Consider the following 17,478-nt stretch of genomic DNA (forward strand, 5'->3'; position numbering starts at 1 on the left):
TGAACATCTCTTCACAGCAGGTTGTCCTCATCGAGCTGTGTGACTGCAAACACATGAAAGATAATTACTCTGAAGTAAAAGTAGCAGCACAGTGTACATATAAACCCACTCTAAGTATCTAAGTATCATGATGCATTTCACAACTGGATTCTGATCACTGTGTTAATGGGCACACCACTTTAATGTTGCAGCTGGCATACGTGGGGCATAACTTATGTCATTGTTTGACTTCTATTTTGTATTAATGACTTGAACTTTAAAAGTAATTAAGCAGTCAGACATGCTGTGTGCACTGAAGGGACAAGTACAGCTGCAGGATTTGCCTCTGAGATGCAGCGGATTAGAAGAAAGTGGCATAAGAACTGAACTGCTCATTTAAACCACCTTAATTATTTTTATGTAAGTGCACTACTTAGTTAAACGTAGTTTAGGAGGACGAAACGGATCTAAAACATACAGAGCGTGTTGAGTTTAACATTAAATTGAGTTAATTAACGAGTTAATTGTTGCTTTGAGGACATGAAACAGATTGAATCCACTTCTCTAATTTATTTTAGTCCTGCGTGGACAGGATAAACAAACTCGCTGTGTCAATTAATGTACACACACACACACACACACGCAGACTTGCAACTCCTCCACTTTAAGCAGGTGTCCCGCCCCCCCCCGTCCCGTCCCGTCCCGTCCAACAAGAGAGGGGAAAGAAAATAAAAGCTGCTGTTTGTGGAGGTGGAGGAGGTGGAGGAGCGCACCTTTCTCACCTTTGCAACAGATGAGCCGCTCTTCAGTATCCTGCACACTGTGGCATCCACCTTAATCTGCTTTTAATGACCCTGAGGAGGATCCCCGGAGACTCTCCTCTGTCCTCCCAGCTGGTAGAAGAAGTGTGTGTGTGTGTGTGTGTGTGTCTTCCCTGCAGCAGGCCTGAAATCTAAGTCAGTGAACATGTGTTTTATTTCTTAACAGAAAAACGCACCTTTTTGTTTTTTGATTGGATGAATTCTTATTTCAAACAACAAAACACGCGTTTAAAAACAAAACAACAACTTTTCCAGCGTTTTTTAAAATGTTTTTCTCGTGTTTTTGTGGTTTTTAAAGCTGAGATGTTCGCGCGTATTATTCTAACACCATCGAGTCCTTTTTTCTACGCTTTTTTCCTTCAGGCTTTTGGGTTTTCTCCCCCTGATAAGCGTCAAACTCGGCTATTTATCCGCAAACAAACGCTTTTCTTTGATAGGTTTCCCAGCAGCTCTTTGAAATAAAACAATTACCGCATTCTTTGTGCAATAATTGTCAATCATCCACATTAAATTGATAAGCTTTAAATGGACAGAATAATAGCTTAAATTGTTTTACAATGGAACAGCTAAGCAGGATGATTTGCTATTGCTGACATGCCCGCGGCTTTACCAGCTCCAGATAATGCCATAGGTTAATGCATAAATAAGCAAATCAAATCCATGCGTTACCCCAATTCAATTCATTTAATTCCTCTTTAATAAAGAAGCGGCCCCACCCCCCTGTCCCCTCCATTTACCTCGGATTTGTGCGATGAATGCTATAAATGTAAATCAATCTAGATGAGAAAGAATCCCCATTGAAAGAGAAGAGAAATTTCATCTGGGAAAAGGAGACAAATGTAGGAGGGGCCCGCTCATAAAAAGCAGCTGTTTCACAGTAATCTTTTTTCGTGCCCTGTCACTCACCTTGCCTTTTCACTATCTCTGCAGCTAAAAAAAAACCCCTCCGCTATTGTATTTAGTTGCCATATCTTCTTTTGCCATTACATTGCCATATTCGTCCAGAGAGAGACACATACACAGAGAGAAAGAGCACAACTTGCCCATTTTTTTTCGGACAATCCCCTTGTAGTTGCTGGAGTGAAAAGAGGAGTGCATGGATGTCAAATTGCCCTCAAAACACCATGAAAGATTGATTTGCAGCACTTTTCAGGGCCCTGACATTACTTGGAGGGGAGCTGAATAGGAAACCTGTGAGCCGGGGATGGAATAAAGATGTCCTCTCTGCTGGAAAAGAAGGAAAACTGCCCATTTAGCCCCAGTCCATCAAGCCCGAAAAATAGGCAAGAGAGGAAAAAACACAGAGGACCGCGACTATAGAGAAGAAAGGGCTCGTATATACTCATCTAAACGTTGTCACAATACCGAAGGGGCTCCGAACATCCATGAATATTAAACCGCTTACCTCAACAAGGGCTTGAAAAAGTGAACCACGTCAAAGCAGCTTTGCATTTTTTGCATGTGAACAATGCTGTAAAAAAAAAAGAGAGAGAGAAAAAAAGCCACATCGAGCTTGTTTCCATTCTTGTTATTCCCGCGCTAAACTGCACACAAAAAAAATTAATATTACCACCACATGAATACGAAATGCCTGAGAAAAAAATGTGCGAGCAACTCCCAGACTCACTGACCCACTTCTGGGCACAGAGGGAAATAAATACAACTTAAAACTCACAGAAATATTTTTCTCTTATCATTTCTGTCTGTTTATTTCAATTTGTTGCATTGTTTTTATCTTAGAATTCACGTACGTGCTACACACACACACACACACACTGCAGTGTGTGCAGCCTCCGGTGGCTTTTAAAGCACTTTAACATCTGCCTGTTGCACATTTTTTAAAAATAAGAACATTTGAGAAAAATAATTTTAATTCTCATTTTAGCAGACGTGTGCGGTGCAGCTTTGCATCAAAATGTTGTATGAATTTTTAATGCCCAGCACGAAGCGCAGATAATTACTAAAATAAAGTTTGGGCCACTTCTTCTTCTTCTTCTCCTCCTCCTCCTCTTCTCTGCTGTGTGTTTTCACGGCTGTGGCCGCTGGTTGCGGTGCAGCAGGCAGGTCCACTCGCGGAGGGGTGTGACATTAATAAGTAATTAGACAGGGGTCACAGCAGCCACTTATAAAGAGACCCTCACAGCCAGGCAGGGCAGCTTTACGCACAGACAGTTTGGAGCAGGAGGACGGACTGAGGAGCAGCTTTTCGTGTCCACTTCTTCCTCTTCTCCTTCTTTCATCGCTCCGCTTCCAGCTGCTCCGCTGTTATCATTCCAAGGTTGTTGCAGATTTTTTTTTTATTTTAGTTTAATTATTTATTTTCTTTTATTGGAGGAGGGGGGGTGTTTTGTTGGCGTCTTGTAACATGGGCTCCGTGCTACCCGCCGACGCTTTGGCTCTCAAGTCTGGATTTAAATGTCCGAGCCGCTCGCTGTCAGACGTGATCACCTCGGACATCCTGCACAGCTTCCTGTACGGCAGGTGGAGGAACGTGCTGGGCGAACACCTGGCCGAGGAGCGGCAGAGCGGCAGCGGCTGCAGCCCCAAGACCGCCTTCACCGCCGAGGTGCTGGCTCAGTCCTTCGCTGGAGGTAGGCGGGCACGCTGGTTTACTGCGGGACTGTTCTGGTTTCATTTTAATCCTCACTCTTGTGTCATATTATTTCGTATGTCTGCAAGTTTTTAAAAGATTTTAAGCGTCTCTTAACATGTCTTTGTGGTAATCAAAATCACGATTTATTCAGGTTTTTATTAAATATTTGGGAGGATTGTGCTTATTAGGTCGTGTGCGTTCTGTTACTAATATGTGTCACTTACATCCAAGAGGAAATACCCTTTTTTTCCGCTGACACGTCTGAATTTTGACATTTTTCTCAATACTAATACCCAATCACCAGCAAGAATTCTGACAGTTTTGTGCCTAACTTTCACCGCCCTTCTCAAACATTAATTTCCCTTTTTTTTCTGACTAACTTGTTGCTGTCGCCTGCGTTTTCCCTCATTTTGCTGCTTTTATTTCGACCCATTTAACGCGTTAACCCTTTCAGAGCTTTGAGACCTCGCGTTTGGAGGCTTGTTAGGCGTGTAACTGCCGCTGATTGAAAGACGCAGGGCATTAAATTCATTTGGTTAACTTTGTGCTTGACCTGGGAAAGTTTCCACTTAAACCTCGAGGAGAGAAAGGTTTCCTTTCTTTGAGATGTCCCGGGTTTTTATCCCGCATTCATCAATCTCCGGACAGTCTCTTTTCCTCTCTTGGCAGCTATGGGGCTCCTGAGCTTTTCTCTTTCTTTCTCCTTAAAAGATTTGCTGTTCCTCGCATAATGCACCGTGAAGGCTAAATCTAATGCTATTCATTGCATGTCAACCATCTAATCGCCTTTCCATTTTTTTGTTGCAGAAATTCCTGAGTCTTTTAAACAAGTCCTCGTCTCATTCAGCGCAAATTTATTGCTACAAAGTTCTTAAAAGGATAATGAATTTGGAATTAGCCGTTTCTTTTCCAGTAAACTTTAATGAATATCACATCTGAAGCATGACAAATTGCTGGACCTTGGGCAATAGAGGACCATTTAACCCCTATTCGGACGGCCTGAAATAAAATTTTTTAAAAAAACTTTGATTTTGACATTAAAGAAGCGCGAGATTTTTTTTTTTTATCTTCTTTTTTCCCCTTTTTGATGCGGATGAAAACGGTTTCCGAGGGGGTTTCTTTGCACAACAAAAACTTTCAATTCAACCAGATAATCGAATTAAACGGAGGATAATGTGTAGCTTAATATTTCGTGACTAAAATAAGATCGAGACTTTTCCAACAATCCTGTTTCATGAGGTGCTTTGGCAACAGCTCTCTGACCACAGCACTTCTGCTTTATCTGAAATCCATTTGGGGTATTTTTTTGTGCACTTTTACTCGCATTTTCAGAAAGCAGTTTGAAGACGCTGTGCGCACTTTCTGTCTGTCATTTCCAGGCCTTGTCGCAACTATTTTGCAGGCCATGCTCACATTTCTTCCTGTACGTTTGCAGAGGTGCAGAAGCTGTCCAGCCTGGTGCTCCCCAGTGAAGTGATCATCGCCCAGAGTTCAATCCCTGGAGAAGGTCTGGGGATCTTCTCAAAGACTTGGATCAAAGCAGGGACCGAGATGGGCCCTTTCACCGGGAGAGTCCTGTCCCCTGAACACGTGGACCTGCTCAAGAATAACAACCTAATGTGGGAGGTGAGTCCTGATCCTGCTGACATCAACCTGCGCCAGCCCTTGTTATCCAGACACTTGACCCCATGAGCCAGTTTTATGCCTCCCTTCCTGTGTAGCATCGCTGACTCGGTTTTGCTTGTTGTTCAGGTGTTCAATGAAGACGGCACGGTGCGCTACTTCATCGATGCCAGCCAGGAGGACCAGCGCAGTTGGATGACTTACATAAAGTGCGCACGAAATGAACAGGAGCAAAACCTGGAGGTGGTGCAGATCGGCAGCAGCATCTTCTACAAGGCGGTGGAGGTGAGAAGTAACTCAGTTTGTTTGTTGAGTCTGTAGGCCGACTGGGCCCTCGGGGGTTTTACTGGCCACTGACAGGAATGCAAATGTGTTTTAGAGCAGCGCCACCAGTTGGCTAAAATGAGAATTGAATATGTGATTGCTGTAATTGCCAGGTTGCACCTGAAAGGAAATATTGATTAGCTGACCTTTGACCCTTTGCTTCCTTCCTCAGACGATCCCACCAGACCAGGAACTTCTAGTCTGGTATGGAAACACTCACAACACATTCCTGGGAATCCCTGGAGTGCCAGGAGCAGATGACGAACAACAGAAGAAAAGCAGGAATGGTAAGTCGTTTTACAGATCAATACCAGCCATCAATTACAGCCTGTTTTAACACAAAACAGAGAGATAAATCTGTGGGCACCAGCGCCCGTTTGAGACAAACTTCAGCTGTGAAAGCTTGACACTCATCTCTCTCTCTCTCCTCGTTTGTTTCCTCTCCCAGATGACTCCCACTCCTCTGACGCCACTTCGTCTTGTTCACCCTCCTCCTCCATCACAGCCGGACGGATGCGCTGCGTCATTTGCCACCGCGGCTTCAACTCCCGCAGCAACCTGCGCTCGCACATGCGCATCCACACTCTGGACAAGCCCTTCGTCTGCCGCTTCTGCAACCGGCGCTTCAGTCAGTCGTCCACGCTCCGAAACCACGTGCGGCTGCACACCGGCGAGCGGCCCTACAAGTGTCACGTGTGTCAGAGCGCCTACTCGCAGCTGGCGGGCCTGAGGGCGCACCAGAAGAGCGCACGGCACAAACCGGTGACGCACGCCGCTGACGTGCCGTCCCAGGTGTCCCCCCCTCCCCCACAGATTGCGGCCATGCCCCACCAGCACCAGATGCCCCTGGTGCACCACATCCCCACCATGGTACTATGATGACGGAAAACGCGGAGGGACAGTCACGCAGAACAACGTTGCACTTTAGATTACAGCTGTATAGAAAGGTGATCCAAACGAGTCCGGCCCACATAAGGGAAACACATGAATTGATATGACGAGTAAAACATCTCACAAAGGCATTTAAATTGGTTGCCTTATTTGTATTGCTTGTTTCTTTGGTTATTATGTGGTCAACATTCCAGCAGAAAGATGTTAATGACTGTATTTTGGAGAGCTGAAGTATACTGAAAAAAATCAAGATTTTATGAATAATTTGTTGTTAAGTGTCACATGTCACTATAGATGAGGGGACTTTTGTCTATATTTTACGCATCCTCACCAGCTCAGGTGAAAAGTAGTTTCAAACATCGGTCAGATTTGTACAGGAGGTAGAAAATAAACGACGTGGCCACCAGTGTACATTGTTTCCACTGCATCACACCACACTGTAAATTGAAACCGTCACTTTAACCTTGCACAGACTGTATACTATACTATTGTGTAATTGTAAAATTGTATTGTATGCTACTGTACATGTGAATGTAAATGCATTTGTGCTTTCTTCTATTCTAAATAAATATGATATGATATTACATAAGAGTAATCATTGAGGGGACACCCATTGCTGCTTTCAGGGCTCCCAGCAGAGCCACTTTAAAACATCATCATCGACATCAACATCTCTCTGCGCTGTGTCTTGTGGTTGAGAATTTAGTTTCACATGCTGTTCAGTGTGGCGAATATCATATGGACAAGGACAAAGGATTTGTTTCAACGTTGCAAAGGGGACACACTTTAAGCAAAACATGTCATTTCCTGCATGCTGGTGACTTTTTATACACCAAGATTTACTTTTTTTTCTGTATAAATTTATAGTGCTGGAGTCTTTATGTCAAGGAAAAAACTAAAGTCAGACTCCAAGTGACAAATCAAAATCTAATGAAATGAAACGCAGTTCTGCCTTTGTTAAAAGAGTGCATGCTTTATAATGTGTTCTTAAAAGAGAGTAAAATCCTGACCGACAACAGACTGAGATTATCTTCTCTGCCTGAAACTGATTCAACCTGATAATCTAGTCTGGTTTGCTTAACTGTACTCCAAACAAAGAAAGAGATCTGAGGGGTTTTTAAAAAACTTGCCTAAGATTCCATGAAAACAGTTCTTTTAAAAAAATCTGTATTTAGGAAACCTGCACTTTGCCGAGTAATTTTGTTGTCTTGTTTTTGCTGGTCATATCAGTACGACTTTTTTGAGTAAAACAAAAATCATGATGCTCTTACTTTACAAATAAAACTCCCACATCATATGGGATTTTGACTACTCCATTGCATAAGTGGCAGGCAGAGTAAAACATGAGCGTACTTTTTTGGCATAACAAATAGTTCTGAGGGATTTTTCCCATAGCAGACTGGAAAATGTAGCGAAGATTTTGTGCAGGTTTTAAACCAGCCATTATGAAAATCAATCATTGTTACTTGTCCGGTTTAACACCATACAGACTGGAAACCCGGTATACTGGTGCGTGTTAAGCAAGTGGCAGGGTAAAGGGACTGGACAGGTAAGAGGCAGGTTGGCTCAGGGCTCTGGTGCCTCACAGGACTGGAACGTGCCAACCCTGGAGAATCTGTATGCTTGTTTCCCCTCACAGTCTCCAGACAGCAGGTGCTCTGGAAAGGTACATTAAGTGCTTTAGAACCTCTGAGTTTTTCTGTGTGTCAGTGCTAGACGCCACAGAGGTGTTGCAACTAGACTGGTAACACCTCTGTATATAAGAAGTCAGTTTGAGACAAAAATTTTTCTGCAAGATAAAATTGCATTCTGTTTAACCTGTTGCATGCACATAAAATAGCCTAATTGATATTTAATAAATAAAGAAACCAATAAGCACCTCAAAAGGCAGAATTTTTTTGTCTCATACACTTCATGCACACCGTATTGTTATTGTTCAGTACAGTTTCTTCTTAGTAATTTGTACACCAGCTGCCTCTCTTCAGTCAAAAGGTAAGTGTCTCCTGCACAGTGGTGGAAGAAGCACTCAAGTAAAAGTGGTACTACAGAGTAACAACACCATGTTACAGGTAAAAGCCTTGCATTCAAAATCTTACTAAAGTAGGCTACAAAAACTATATTTAAAGTGCCAAAAGTAAAAGTACTTCTTATGCAAAATTGTCCATTTCAGAATAATATAATAATACATTAGAATCTATTATATGTCAATAAATTAACTTTAAATGTATTAGTTAATAATTTATTAGTTGATTTATATTTTGTTTGAATGATCTAAATCTGCAAAGTAACTGGTAACTAAAGCTCTCATATAAATGTAATGGAGACAAAAGCATATTAGCACAGCTTGGAGGCAAGCATCATATTTGCTTCCAAACTGCTAGTGGAAGTAGAAGTTTGAAGTGGCATAAAATATGAATACTCATGTAAAGTAACTAAGTACCACAAAGCAGTACTACAGCAGAGCTCTTGAGTGAATGTTGCTTGCTACCACTGCTCTTGCAGTTGTTATTCTTTCCACATGATGGCGTCACACACTCAGGAAAAAAGATGTCTCATAGAGAAAAGAGGACCTCTCCTGGAGCAAAGGTGTAACAACATTTTAATGACGGTTGAAAGATCTTAACAACCATTTCTTAAATTCATTGGATTGATTTTTTACTGTGCTGACCACACTGCGTGTTTACCATGTAAATAACTGGTGGATACAGTCGACTCTGAGCCACTGCTGCACTTGTCAGCTGTCAAACATAATCCAACTTCCCAACAAGGAGTTTTCGGACAAGTCGTCATTATAACAAGCGCAGAGCAACTGTTGATCAGCATGAGTTAAGAAAATAAGCTTTCAGACATAAGGTGGAGTGGAAATGTGAGCCTCTCTCCATTTAGGATGGATCTGGACTGGACGTTGTTCCATCACTAGAGACTGTCCACACGTTCCGTCCTGCACAATGAGCGAAACAACACAGTTCAGCAGTGCATCAGCGCTAAGTATGTCATTATTTCAAAATTGTACCACTTTCCCCAGGGCGAGCAGCACCTTTACACTTGTACAGTCATCCTGATGCTGCCCCGTTCTTCTTTGAGGAGCAACAACAAGAAGCTATCCACTCAGCGGCTCTGCGCAGTGCTTAAGGGAAACAATGTAAAACACATGGTTATTCTTCTTTAATCTGTTTGCAGTATCAGCCACAAGTCTGCTGAGATAATATTGCAGCAGGTAACCTGATCCCGACCCTATCAGGTTTAACAGGCTCCACTATGCACAATCAACACTAACTATGCATTTTCATTGCATAAGTTTTTACTTCATTAAAAAAATTGTACCTCATGGTGAAAAGAATGAGGCTGTCTATGGGGAAAAAAAGATGTCATCATTTACCACAACTTTACTTGAATGATTATGCAATTTGCTGTGAAATTGTCTCATTTAAAGTTTGAAGAGTCTCAGTAGGTTTAAACACTTACCAGAGAATAGACGTCACAGCATAGTTCCACTTTTATGTTGTCTTTACCAATTAAACTTGAAGTCCAGCTCATCTGTTTCCATGTGTTCACTGTAGTGTGTGTGCACTGAGGCTCTAAGACAATGACACAGCATTTCTCAGTATAGAGACTCCAGTATTCCACTCACTGATGCTCATGCTGGTGTTACATGTCAACACACAAATACAGGAAGTATAATATTACTGCTATGCGTGTTTCCATTAATTCCTCCATTGCGTGGTTACTTCATGACGATGTTGACTAAAATGGGATGTTGACATTGAGAGTATTTAAGGTAAGAACGGTGTATAAATGTATCACAAGGGATCTTTTCTTAAATTGTGTATATAGATTAAAAACAAAAAAGTATTCACATATCCAAATAGGAGATATACATTTATATGTATTTGTGAAGTTAATATTTAATTAGAGATATACCTCAACCACAATCTTCACCATCTCAGCATGAAAATGGGAGTTTAAATGTGACTGGAATGATTAAAGAAAACAATAAGCATTTAACAAATAGGCTCAGTAAATGCTTTTCCCTACTGGGATTATGAAGGGGAGAGATTGTCCATATATATATTTTTTTAATTATTCTTTATGAATCATGTCATGCCATCCATGCCTAAGGGTTTTCCCCACAGCTGCATGAAATAAAACACACTGACTTCTGTTTTATATGCAAACGTGTAATCTGTCTCTCAGGGCTACAATAAATAATATACAGTATATAGGCCGAGTAGTGTAATAATATAGTATAATCTGCCTCACTCAAGAAATGAAAAGAAAATATAAAAAATACATATATCTTGTGTGTACTTCCAAGGGATTATTTAGTCATGATTAAACTAAGAGGAAAACCATACATACACACTTTATCTCTATGTTCTTGTGAATATGGAATCGATTGAGTTGGCCTTGTTGGAGCGACGATGCTGTGATCTGTTAGTAGCTGCTGCTAGAGGCTTGTTGTCATTTTTCTGTAGCTAGCCGTCAACGCTAGCTAGTCGCTCGTTTTTCTCTCAATCATACTTTGATCCAGCAGGTGGGTCCCAGTTTGTGTCAGCAACCTTGCACTGAGCCGAGCTGCTTAACTCATGCAACGAAAGCAATGTTAATAAGAGTAACCGCTTGCCGTCGGAAATAAACGTCGTTAGATAGTCCAAAAAAGTTGAAAACAGATGCCAGCTAACAGCTAGCTGGCTTGTTAACAAGTTAAGCTAGCTTAGCGTTAGCTCGATGGACATGTTTGGCTAGCATAGCTGTGGACTAAGCTGTTAACTGATTTTCGCCGCACAGGCTTACACAGATGTCCGCTAATTGTCACAGATTTAGTTAAGTAATATTTCGTAGATCAGTATGAGGGCTAGAAAGTCCGCTTTCACTGTAATCACAGTAAGTTGTGGTGAGTTTTACACACAGCGTTAAAAATTTCCATGTTAGGTCATCTTCACAGGACGGGTTGATTATACTAAGAAGCGCTGCATACTTCCTCCCCAGAGGTAAATAAGGGCAGGTTGATTTTTACAAAGTCAAGCTCACATGACCTTGTTAATGGTAGAGCTGTGCTGGCTTGTTAGCGAGGAAATGTCACGCCAAGATGACTACGTTTTAGTGGCTATTATGTTTTTCAGAAATCCTTCACTCGCACTGCCTTTGTTAAATGCCAGGCTGGTGGGTCCAGTGTCCAAACTAAAGTTCCTGTGGATGCACTGACATGTCGAACATAATGTTGGAAACTTTAATGAGCTGCTCTGACAGCAGGAGACTTGGACGGCTGAACACAACTCAGTGCTGTCTGTGCTCTCAGCTGTCAGGCTCAAGTTAGTCCCAGTAAAAGTGGGGCCTCAAGTTATTTATGCGTACACAGGGCAAGCTAATTTCACTGATTTCGGGGTATTCTAAATTATTATGTATCTTACTGGCTCCAGGAAAAGGGACCCCATCTATTTGTTCGACTGTCCAACTGTCGACTGTTCTTTTGATAATCAGCTTACTGTGTTTCTCAAGCAAAAATGCCATATACTCCAGCTTTCTAAATGTGAGGATTTGTTGCTCTTCGGTGTCATGTCTAGTAGTTGACTATACACGGTATTTTGGGGTTTTGGACTCTTGTCACTGTCAACTATTTCCCTCTGGAATGCACAGGTATTGTGTTTTTGGCGAGAAGTGGCGCATGAAGTACTAAATTGATAGTTGGAATAAAAGGAAATATTCTAAACATATTGGTGCAATTTATTTCACCAAAGTTATCAAATTCATTTATTGAAGTATCATGTATTAGCTGATAACTAGAAAACTAATCTCCGTTGTTTTGATAAGCTATTAATTGTTAGTTAATGGTGGATAACCTAAAGTTTTTCAAGCTATCATATATGTCAGGCTGAGTTTTTGTGGAAATGTGTGTGAAATGATGCACAAACATCCTGAAAGTGTTTGATTTGATTGAATGTTGCAGTCATAAAAACGTGAAGTCTTTGGTTTGACTTTTCCATCATCATATAGCTTTGGTGAAAAGTTGTAATAAGCTTATACAGAACAAGGTGGAAGCAAACAGAGGGGACTGTACGTTAAAGGCTTGAAGTTGCATTCGCGTAACTGCACATCCATGTATCTGTGGCATGTGTGTGTAGTACACAGGATGTTAGGATGGAGTGTGGCCCAGTTCTGCCGGATAGCCTGGTGTTAGAGATCTTCCTTCGTCTGCCCCATGAAGCTGTGCTGAGAGCTGGTCTGACCTGCAGACAGTGGCTGGCTGTCTCCAGAGATGAGTTCCTTTGGAGGGAGCTGTTCTACAGCTACTACCGCATACCACGCTCTGTACCTCGACACCCAGGTAAATAATTACAGTTCTTCAGGTGAAGGAATCCAAGTAATCCATTGCAGTTATGTATTGCAAAAGACACAGATTTGTAAACAGATGTTTAGGCCAGTTGCAGTTTTAATTCATTCCTGATCTACCTTTTTGCAGCGGCTGTGTCGTGGTACAGGGAATTCAGGCGTCTGTTTGACTGTATCCCCTGTGTGGAGGTCCAGACGCTGAGAGAGCACAGTGACCAAGTCCTCCACCTGGCTTTCTCTCACAGGGGTCACCGGTTCTCCTCCTGCTCCAAAGACTGTACTGTTAAGGTAGGGGATTAAAGGATTACTGAGGTTTTACTTTCACGCTGGATCTTATTTTCATGATTTTTGCCGGTGCGTTAATCGACTGTTCAGCATTTAGTTAAATACCAAACTGGAGGACTTTTCTTTCAAGAGCAAAGAGCAAATTTCACAGCCAAAGGAAGTTCCAAATGGTTTATAATTGTCCTCCTTATTCCTTTCTTTTCCATAATGTGTTTTCTGGCTTCTTGTGTGCAGCTATGGGACACAGAGCGACCAGATGGTAATATCTCACTGGTACACAGCTCCAGCATGCGGCAGTTTAACTGGGGCTACACACAGTTCTCCCAGTTCAACGCTGATGACACACTGCTGCTCGTGTCTGGTGTCTACCTGGGTCCACACCACTCCTCATCTGGGGAAATCGCTGTCATCAGTCTAGGTAAAAACCAAAACAAAAAAAATTCCACAACACTGATGTGCCATCATTTGCTCTTGAAGTAATTCTCATCTATGTTAAGTTGCTATTTCTTTATCATTTTCAATGAGGAAAACAAACCCTTAAATGATCTATACTTTATTTTGACAAATGCAATAAGATGGTTTTTGTAGGTACACTTTGCTGAAACCAATGCAGCTAATGCGTGTCTTATTTCTTCTCATTCTCTGCACGTCTTCACACACGACAGAAAATTACACACTGTTATCGCGTGTGAGGAACAAACCGTATGATGTATTTGGCTGCTGGCTGAATGAGACCCACCTGATCTCTGGAAACCTGCACTGGATAGGCAACATGACGTCCTGCTCTGTGCTCTGGCTCAATAAAGCCTTCCAGGTGAGATCACTGTTTTTCTTCACTGACTCTTTAAAATGTTCTGAACAATATGTTGCTATTGGTGTATTTAACACCATATTTAGATCCCATCATTGTGTGTTGCCAGGTTAAAATACACATCCTCCACAGTGTCTGTCCTCTTCATCATTTCCTTTTCTCTCAACAGGATGTGGAATCAGAGAATGTCAATGTAGTCAAACGCCTTTTCAAGATCCAGAACATCAACGCCAGCACCATCCGCACAGTGATGGTGGCCCACTGCCGGCGTCACGACAACCCGGATTTGCTGCTAGACTACGAGGCTCAGTCTCAGGCTCGAAGGCAGAAAGGGCAGCAGCAGGAGCACCACCATCAGCCCCTCCTCTTTGACTTGGGAAGCTCCGGCAGTGAGGAAGAAGATGAAGAAATGGAGGACGAGGAGCGCCAGAAGGAAACAAGATGTCACAGCCACCCAGCTGGTCGTCTTCCTCAGCCCACCATCTCAGGCCTGGAGCACGTTTTACAGGTGAATGAGGTGTGAAAGCCATTCATTTTGTGATCCCTTTTTTTGAAATAATATTGTTCTTCATTCTGCCTCTTTGTTTGTGCATTTCTTTCTTCCTGTTAGAGACGGAAAAATGTAGGGCTCAGGGAGCTGGAGATTGAGACCCAGGTGGCTCAGATGATGGGCAGAGCCCACACTAAGGCCCCTGACTCCAGCCTGTTTGATCCATCTGAGCCAGGAGAGGGAGAGGACAAAACATACTTACTCTTCACCACAGGCAGCCTTACATACTCCCCCCACCAGATAGGTAAGATTGCTTCCAAAGCATACAAATATATCCACAAAAGAAAAATTACACATGGTGGTGCCAGGTGTCTCCGCTCATGTGGTAGTCTTGCTTCCTGTGTAGGTATTAAACGGATCAAACCCGACCAGATGACCACCTCTGGTCCAGTTCTGGGGGAAGAGCGGAGTTCTGATGAGTTTTTTGATTCCCTGGATCATGTCATTGATATCCATGGACACATCATTGGTATGGGCCTTTCACCAGACCATAGGTAAGTGGGTGTATGGATTCAGTGTGCTTTAGTATAGAAAATAAGCTGTATGGCCTCATATATACAGCCCTGTCCACATACTCTGACAAGACTACATGTCTCTAATTTAATTTCTTATTTGCTCTTTTCCTTTCATTGATCAATCAGGTACCTTTATGTGAATAGCCGGGCTTGGCCAGCTGGGTGTGTGATCTCTGACCCCATGTCTCCTCCTCCTATTGCCGAGGAGATAGACCTACATGTGATCGATCTGAAGAGTTTGAGGGAGGAGAGAAGGAGTCTGCGCGCCCACCGAGCCTTCACGCCTAACGATGAGTGCTTCTTTATCTTCCTCGACGTCAGCAGGGACTTTGTTGCCAGGTGGGTGATTGAAGAGTGTCTGCTTTCACACTTGCAGTCCTCACCGTTAATTTGCCTGCATTTAAGTGGTCTTAAGGGAAAATTGGAAGGGGACAGGGAAGTGATACTACAATGACAGAACATTTGTGGTCCCGTAGTTTCAAAATAATGTAAACCTGCAGCTTGTGCAAATGAAAGAAGCTGCTGTTGTCACTGGAGCAGCTCTGGTTTGTATTAGTAATAGCTCTCCACTCTCTTTACTCGTAGTGGAGCAGAAGACAAGCACGGCTACATCTGGGATCGCCATTACAACATCTGTCTGGCACGTCTGGCTCACGATGATGTGGTGAACTCAGTGGCATTCAGCCCCGCTGACCAGGAGCTGCTGTTGTCTGCCAGCGATGACTCTACCATTAAGGTGTGGCGCTCGCCGCGCATGGTACGCCTGGCGCAGGCCCCCAGCCGGCCGGCAAGGCCCCGCACCTTCCTGTCATCCTGGCTGAGCCGCAACAAGAACTCAACGTCTGCCAGCAGTGTAAATGGAAAACCATGAGTCAGGTTGGGAAGCACTTGCAGTGAGAGAGAGGAAGGAGAGGAAAATTTGATCGTTTTCCTCTGTTGTTTGAATATATATGTATACACTCCATATATATGTTCAGTGTGGTTACAGTCAGTGGTTTTACTTGAGCTCACGGTGTTGTGACACAGCGATGCACGGTGTCAGGATGTGATGTGACTCTTCAGACACAAGAGAGCGCTATTGCACCAGCAAAGGGCAGAAATCACCACAGACTATCTGCTGTTGACAGGAGTGATGTGAAAATGTTACCACAGAAACAGTTAGTGTAGAGCTGACACCTAAATGCACAAAACAGACGTCCAGACATGTTCCCCAACAGATGTTTTTTGTCTGTTTTTTTTTATCTGTAACGTGGTGTCTCAACAGGTCAGACGCAGGACTCCTGGACCTGAGGTATAAATGTATGTAAATGTCCTGCAGAAATGGAACCTTATGATCAAGGCTGTCGTGTTGTGCCCATCAGAGGCAAAGTGCTGTAATTGAGAATTATTTCGTCTTTTTTTATTAATGCTATATTCAGTTGATGTCTTGAGTGTAAACACCTCATAAATCCTATTTTCAGAGTGTAAAACCGTTTAAACCAAAAGGGAAGATGGCTACAGCTACACTTACTGCGGTCTGCCTCAGTTTTTAACTACGTCTTATCAAATTGTTTTTGTGCCCCAGAAATGACTGACGACTATTCTATTCGCCGTAGCATCATTGCCTGATTTAATCTAGAAGAATTGTTGAGGAACAGTTAGTGTGAAGCATGACTGTGAATAAAAAAAAATGTGTGTGTAGCTAATTGTTATTTGGGCCTATATTATGTAGAAATGTATTTAAACACCTTTATTCATCTGTAGCTCAAAGCTGCACACTTTAATTTTGTCAAAAGACTTTCTGTCATCAGGATAAAGCTCAGAAATGTATGTCTCATGGAGTCTTTTTTTTAATTAAAAAAAGGTGGATTTTCTTTCCTCATCATTTCATGTGACTGAAGGTTTGTTTGGTCTCCAAGCAAAACTTCCTCAAGTGAAATCCAAAATCCCCACTTAAGAGTCATTGAGTCGCATACACTTTATTTCCCCTTCAGGATGCACAATGTACTGTATGTTTTGATAAAAGTGATGGGTTTGAGGAGGTAAAAATAAACTAACATAACACAGGATATCTCTCCTGAAATTTTGATAATTTAAAACAACAAGCAACAATGCAACAATAATTTGAAATGCTCATGCCGACCAGCATCTTCAAGTCATAAAAAAGTACAAAGGACAGTGAATATGAGATCTGTGGAATAAATGGAGCAGACCTCACGATCAGTTTTATCCCTCAAAAACAAAACAAAAAGTAACATATGATAACTGAACCTTTTACACTTTGAATTTCAGTTGCTGTTTAACCAACGCAAGCTGCAGGTACTTTACCTGGTAGATGTTTATGTTTCCATTGAATTTCCCTGGTTGACAAGGTTGTGATTAATTATAAAACTGATTATGACATGACATATCTCAGTATCTAAAATGTTTTGTTGGCACTTTTTCAGGAAGACCTTGGTGAAGTTCACTTCAATTCACTTGCAGACTCTTACCACCCGTTGAACAGTTTTTTCCCTGTTTTGAAATGTTTGTAATAAGTCATGAACTTTGTTCTTGTTAGGCAACTTTTTTAATAATTATTTTTACTTTAGCTCCATCTTTTTTTTTTCTACAAATCATGTTTCCTGTCTTCTCATATTATTTTCATACCTCCCCAAAATAAAAAGCATGACCCGAAAGGCCAAAGTCTGTAAAAGTGTCAGATTTATATCCTTTTCTACTAGTAAATGGTGAAAAACAGGCTAAGAAGCAGAAAGCTGGACACTTGAAAGAGCATT

At 42.1% G+C, this 17,478-nt stretch overlaps 2 protein-coding genes and 1 long non-coding RNA gene across 6 annotated transcripts; 2 read left to right on the plus strand and 1 right to left on the minus strand.

The window, feature by feature from the left end:
• The first annotated feature begins 2,967 nt into the window (after nucleotides 1-2,967).
• LOC124052138 (PR domain zinc finger protein 12-like) lies at nucleotides 2,968-6,815 on the plus strand. Its single transcript, XM_046376076.1, has 5 exons — nucleotides 2,968-3,391; nucleotides 4,829-5,019; nucleotides 5,146-5,301; nucleotides 5,513-5,627; nucleotides 5,789-6,815. The coding sequence occupies exons 1-5, from the start codon at nucleotides 3,166-3,168 to the stop codon at nucleotides 6,217-6,219; spliced, it is 1,119 nt and encodes a 372-aa protein (XP_046232032.1). The 5' UTR covers nucleotides 2,968-3,165; the 3' UTR covers nucleotides 6,220-6,815.
• Nucleotides 6,816-8,811: 1,996 nt separating this feature from the next.
• Nucleotides 8,812-10,731, minus strand: LOC124052167. 3 transcript variants are annotated; one of them, XR_006841949.1, is made up of 4 exons: nucleotides 10,595-10,731; nucleotides 9,697-9,809; nucleotides 9,269-9,358; nucleotides 8,812-9,172 (listed from the first exon to the last, which is right to left on the minus strand). It is a non-coding gene; the product is annotated as an uncharacterized LOC124052167 (long non-coding RNA). The 3 variants fall into 3 exon arrangements; XR_006841948.1 differs by having other exon boundaries at nucleotides 10,591-10,724; XR_006841947.1 differs by lacking the exon at nucleotides 10,595-10,731 and having other exon boundaries at nucleotides 9,697-10,072.
• fbxw5 (F-box and WD repeat domain containing 5) lies at nucleotides 10,633-16,531 on the plus strand. Of its 2 annotated transcripts, none has more exons than XM_046376134.1 (10): nucleotides 10,633-10,765; nucleotides 12,354-12,556; nucleotides 12,692-12,849; nucleotides 13,081-13,264; nucleotides 13,512-13,660; nucleotides 13,827-14,165; nucleotides 14,268-14,451; nucleotides 14,554-14,701; nucleotides 14,849-15,061; nucleotides 15,308-16,531. In XM_046376134.1, exons 2-10 carry the CDS (start codon nucleotides 12,370-12,372, stop codon nucleotides 15,591-15,593), a joined length of 1,848 nt encoding a protein of 615 aa, XP_046232090.1. In that variant the 5' UTR covers nucleotides 10,633-10,765; nucleotides 12,354-12,369; the 3' UTR covers nucleotides 15,594-16,531. The 2 variants fall into 2 exon arrangements, with proteins under 2 accessions (XP_046232090.1, XP_046232091.1); XM_046376135.1 differs by lacking the exon at nucleotides 10,633-10,765 and adding an exon at nucleotides 11,073-11,222.
• Nucleotides 16,532-17,478: the final 947 nt, after the last annotated feature.

The sequence above is a fragment of the Scatophagus argus genome, chromosome 20 (genome assembly GCF_020382885.2).
Source record: "Scatophagus argus isolate fScaArg1 chromosome 20, fScaArg1.pri, whole genome shotgun sequence".
NCBI classification, from domain to species: domain Eukaryota; kingdom Metazoa; phylum Chordata; class Actinopteri; family Scatophagidae; genus Scatophagus; species Scatophagus argus.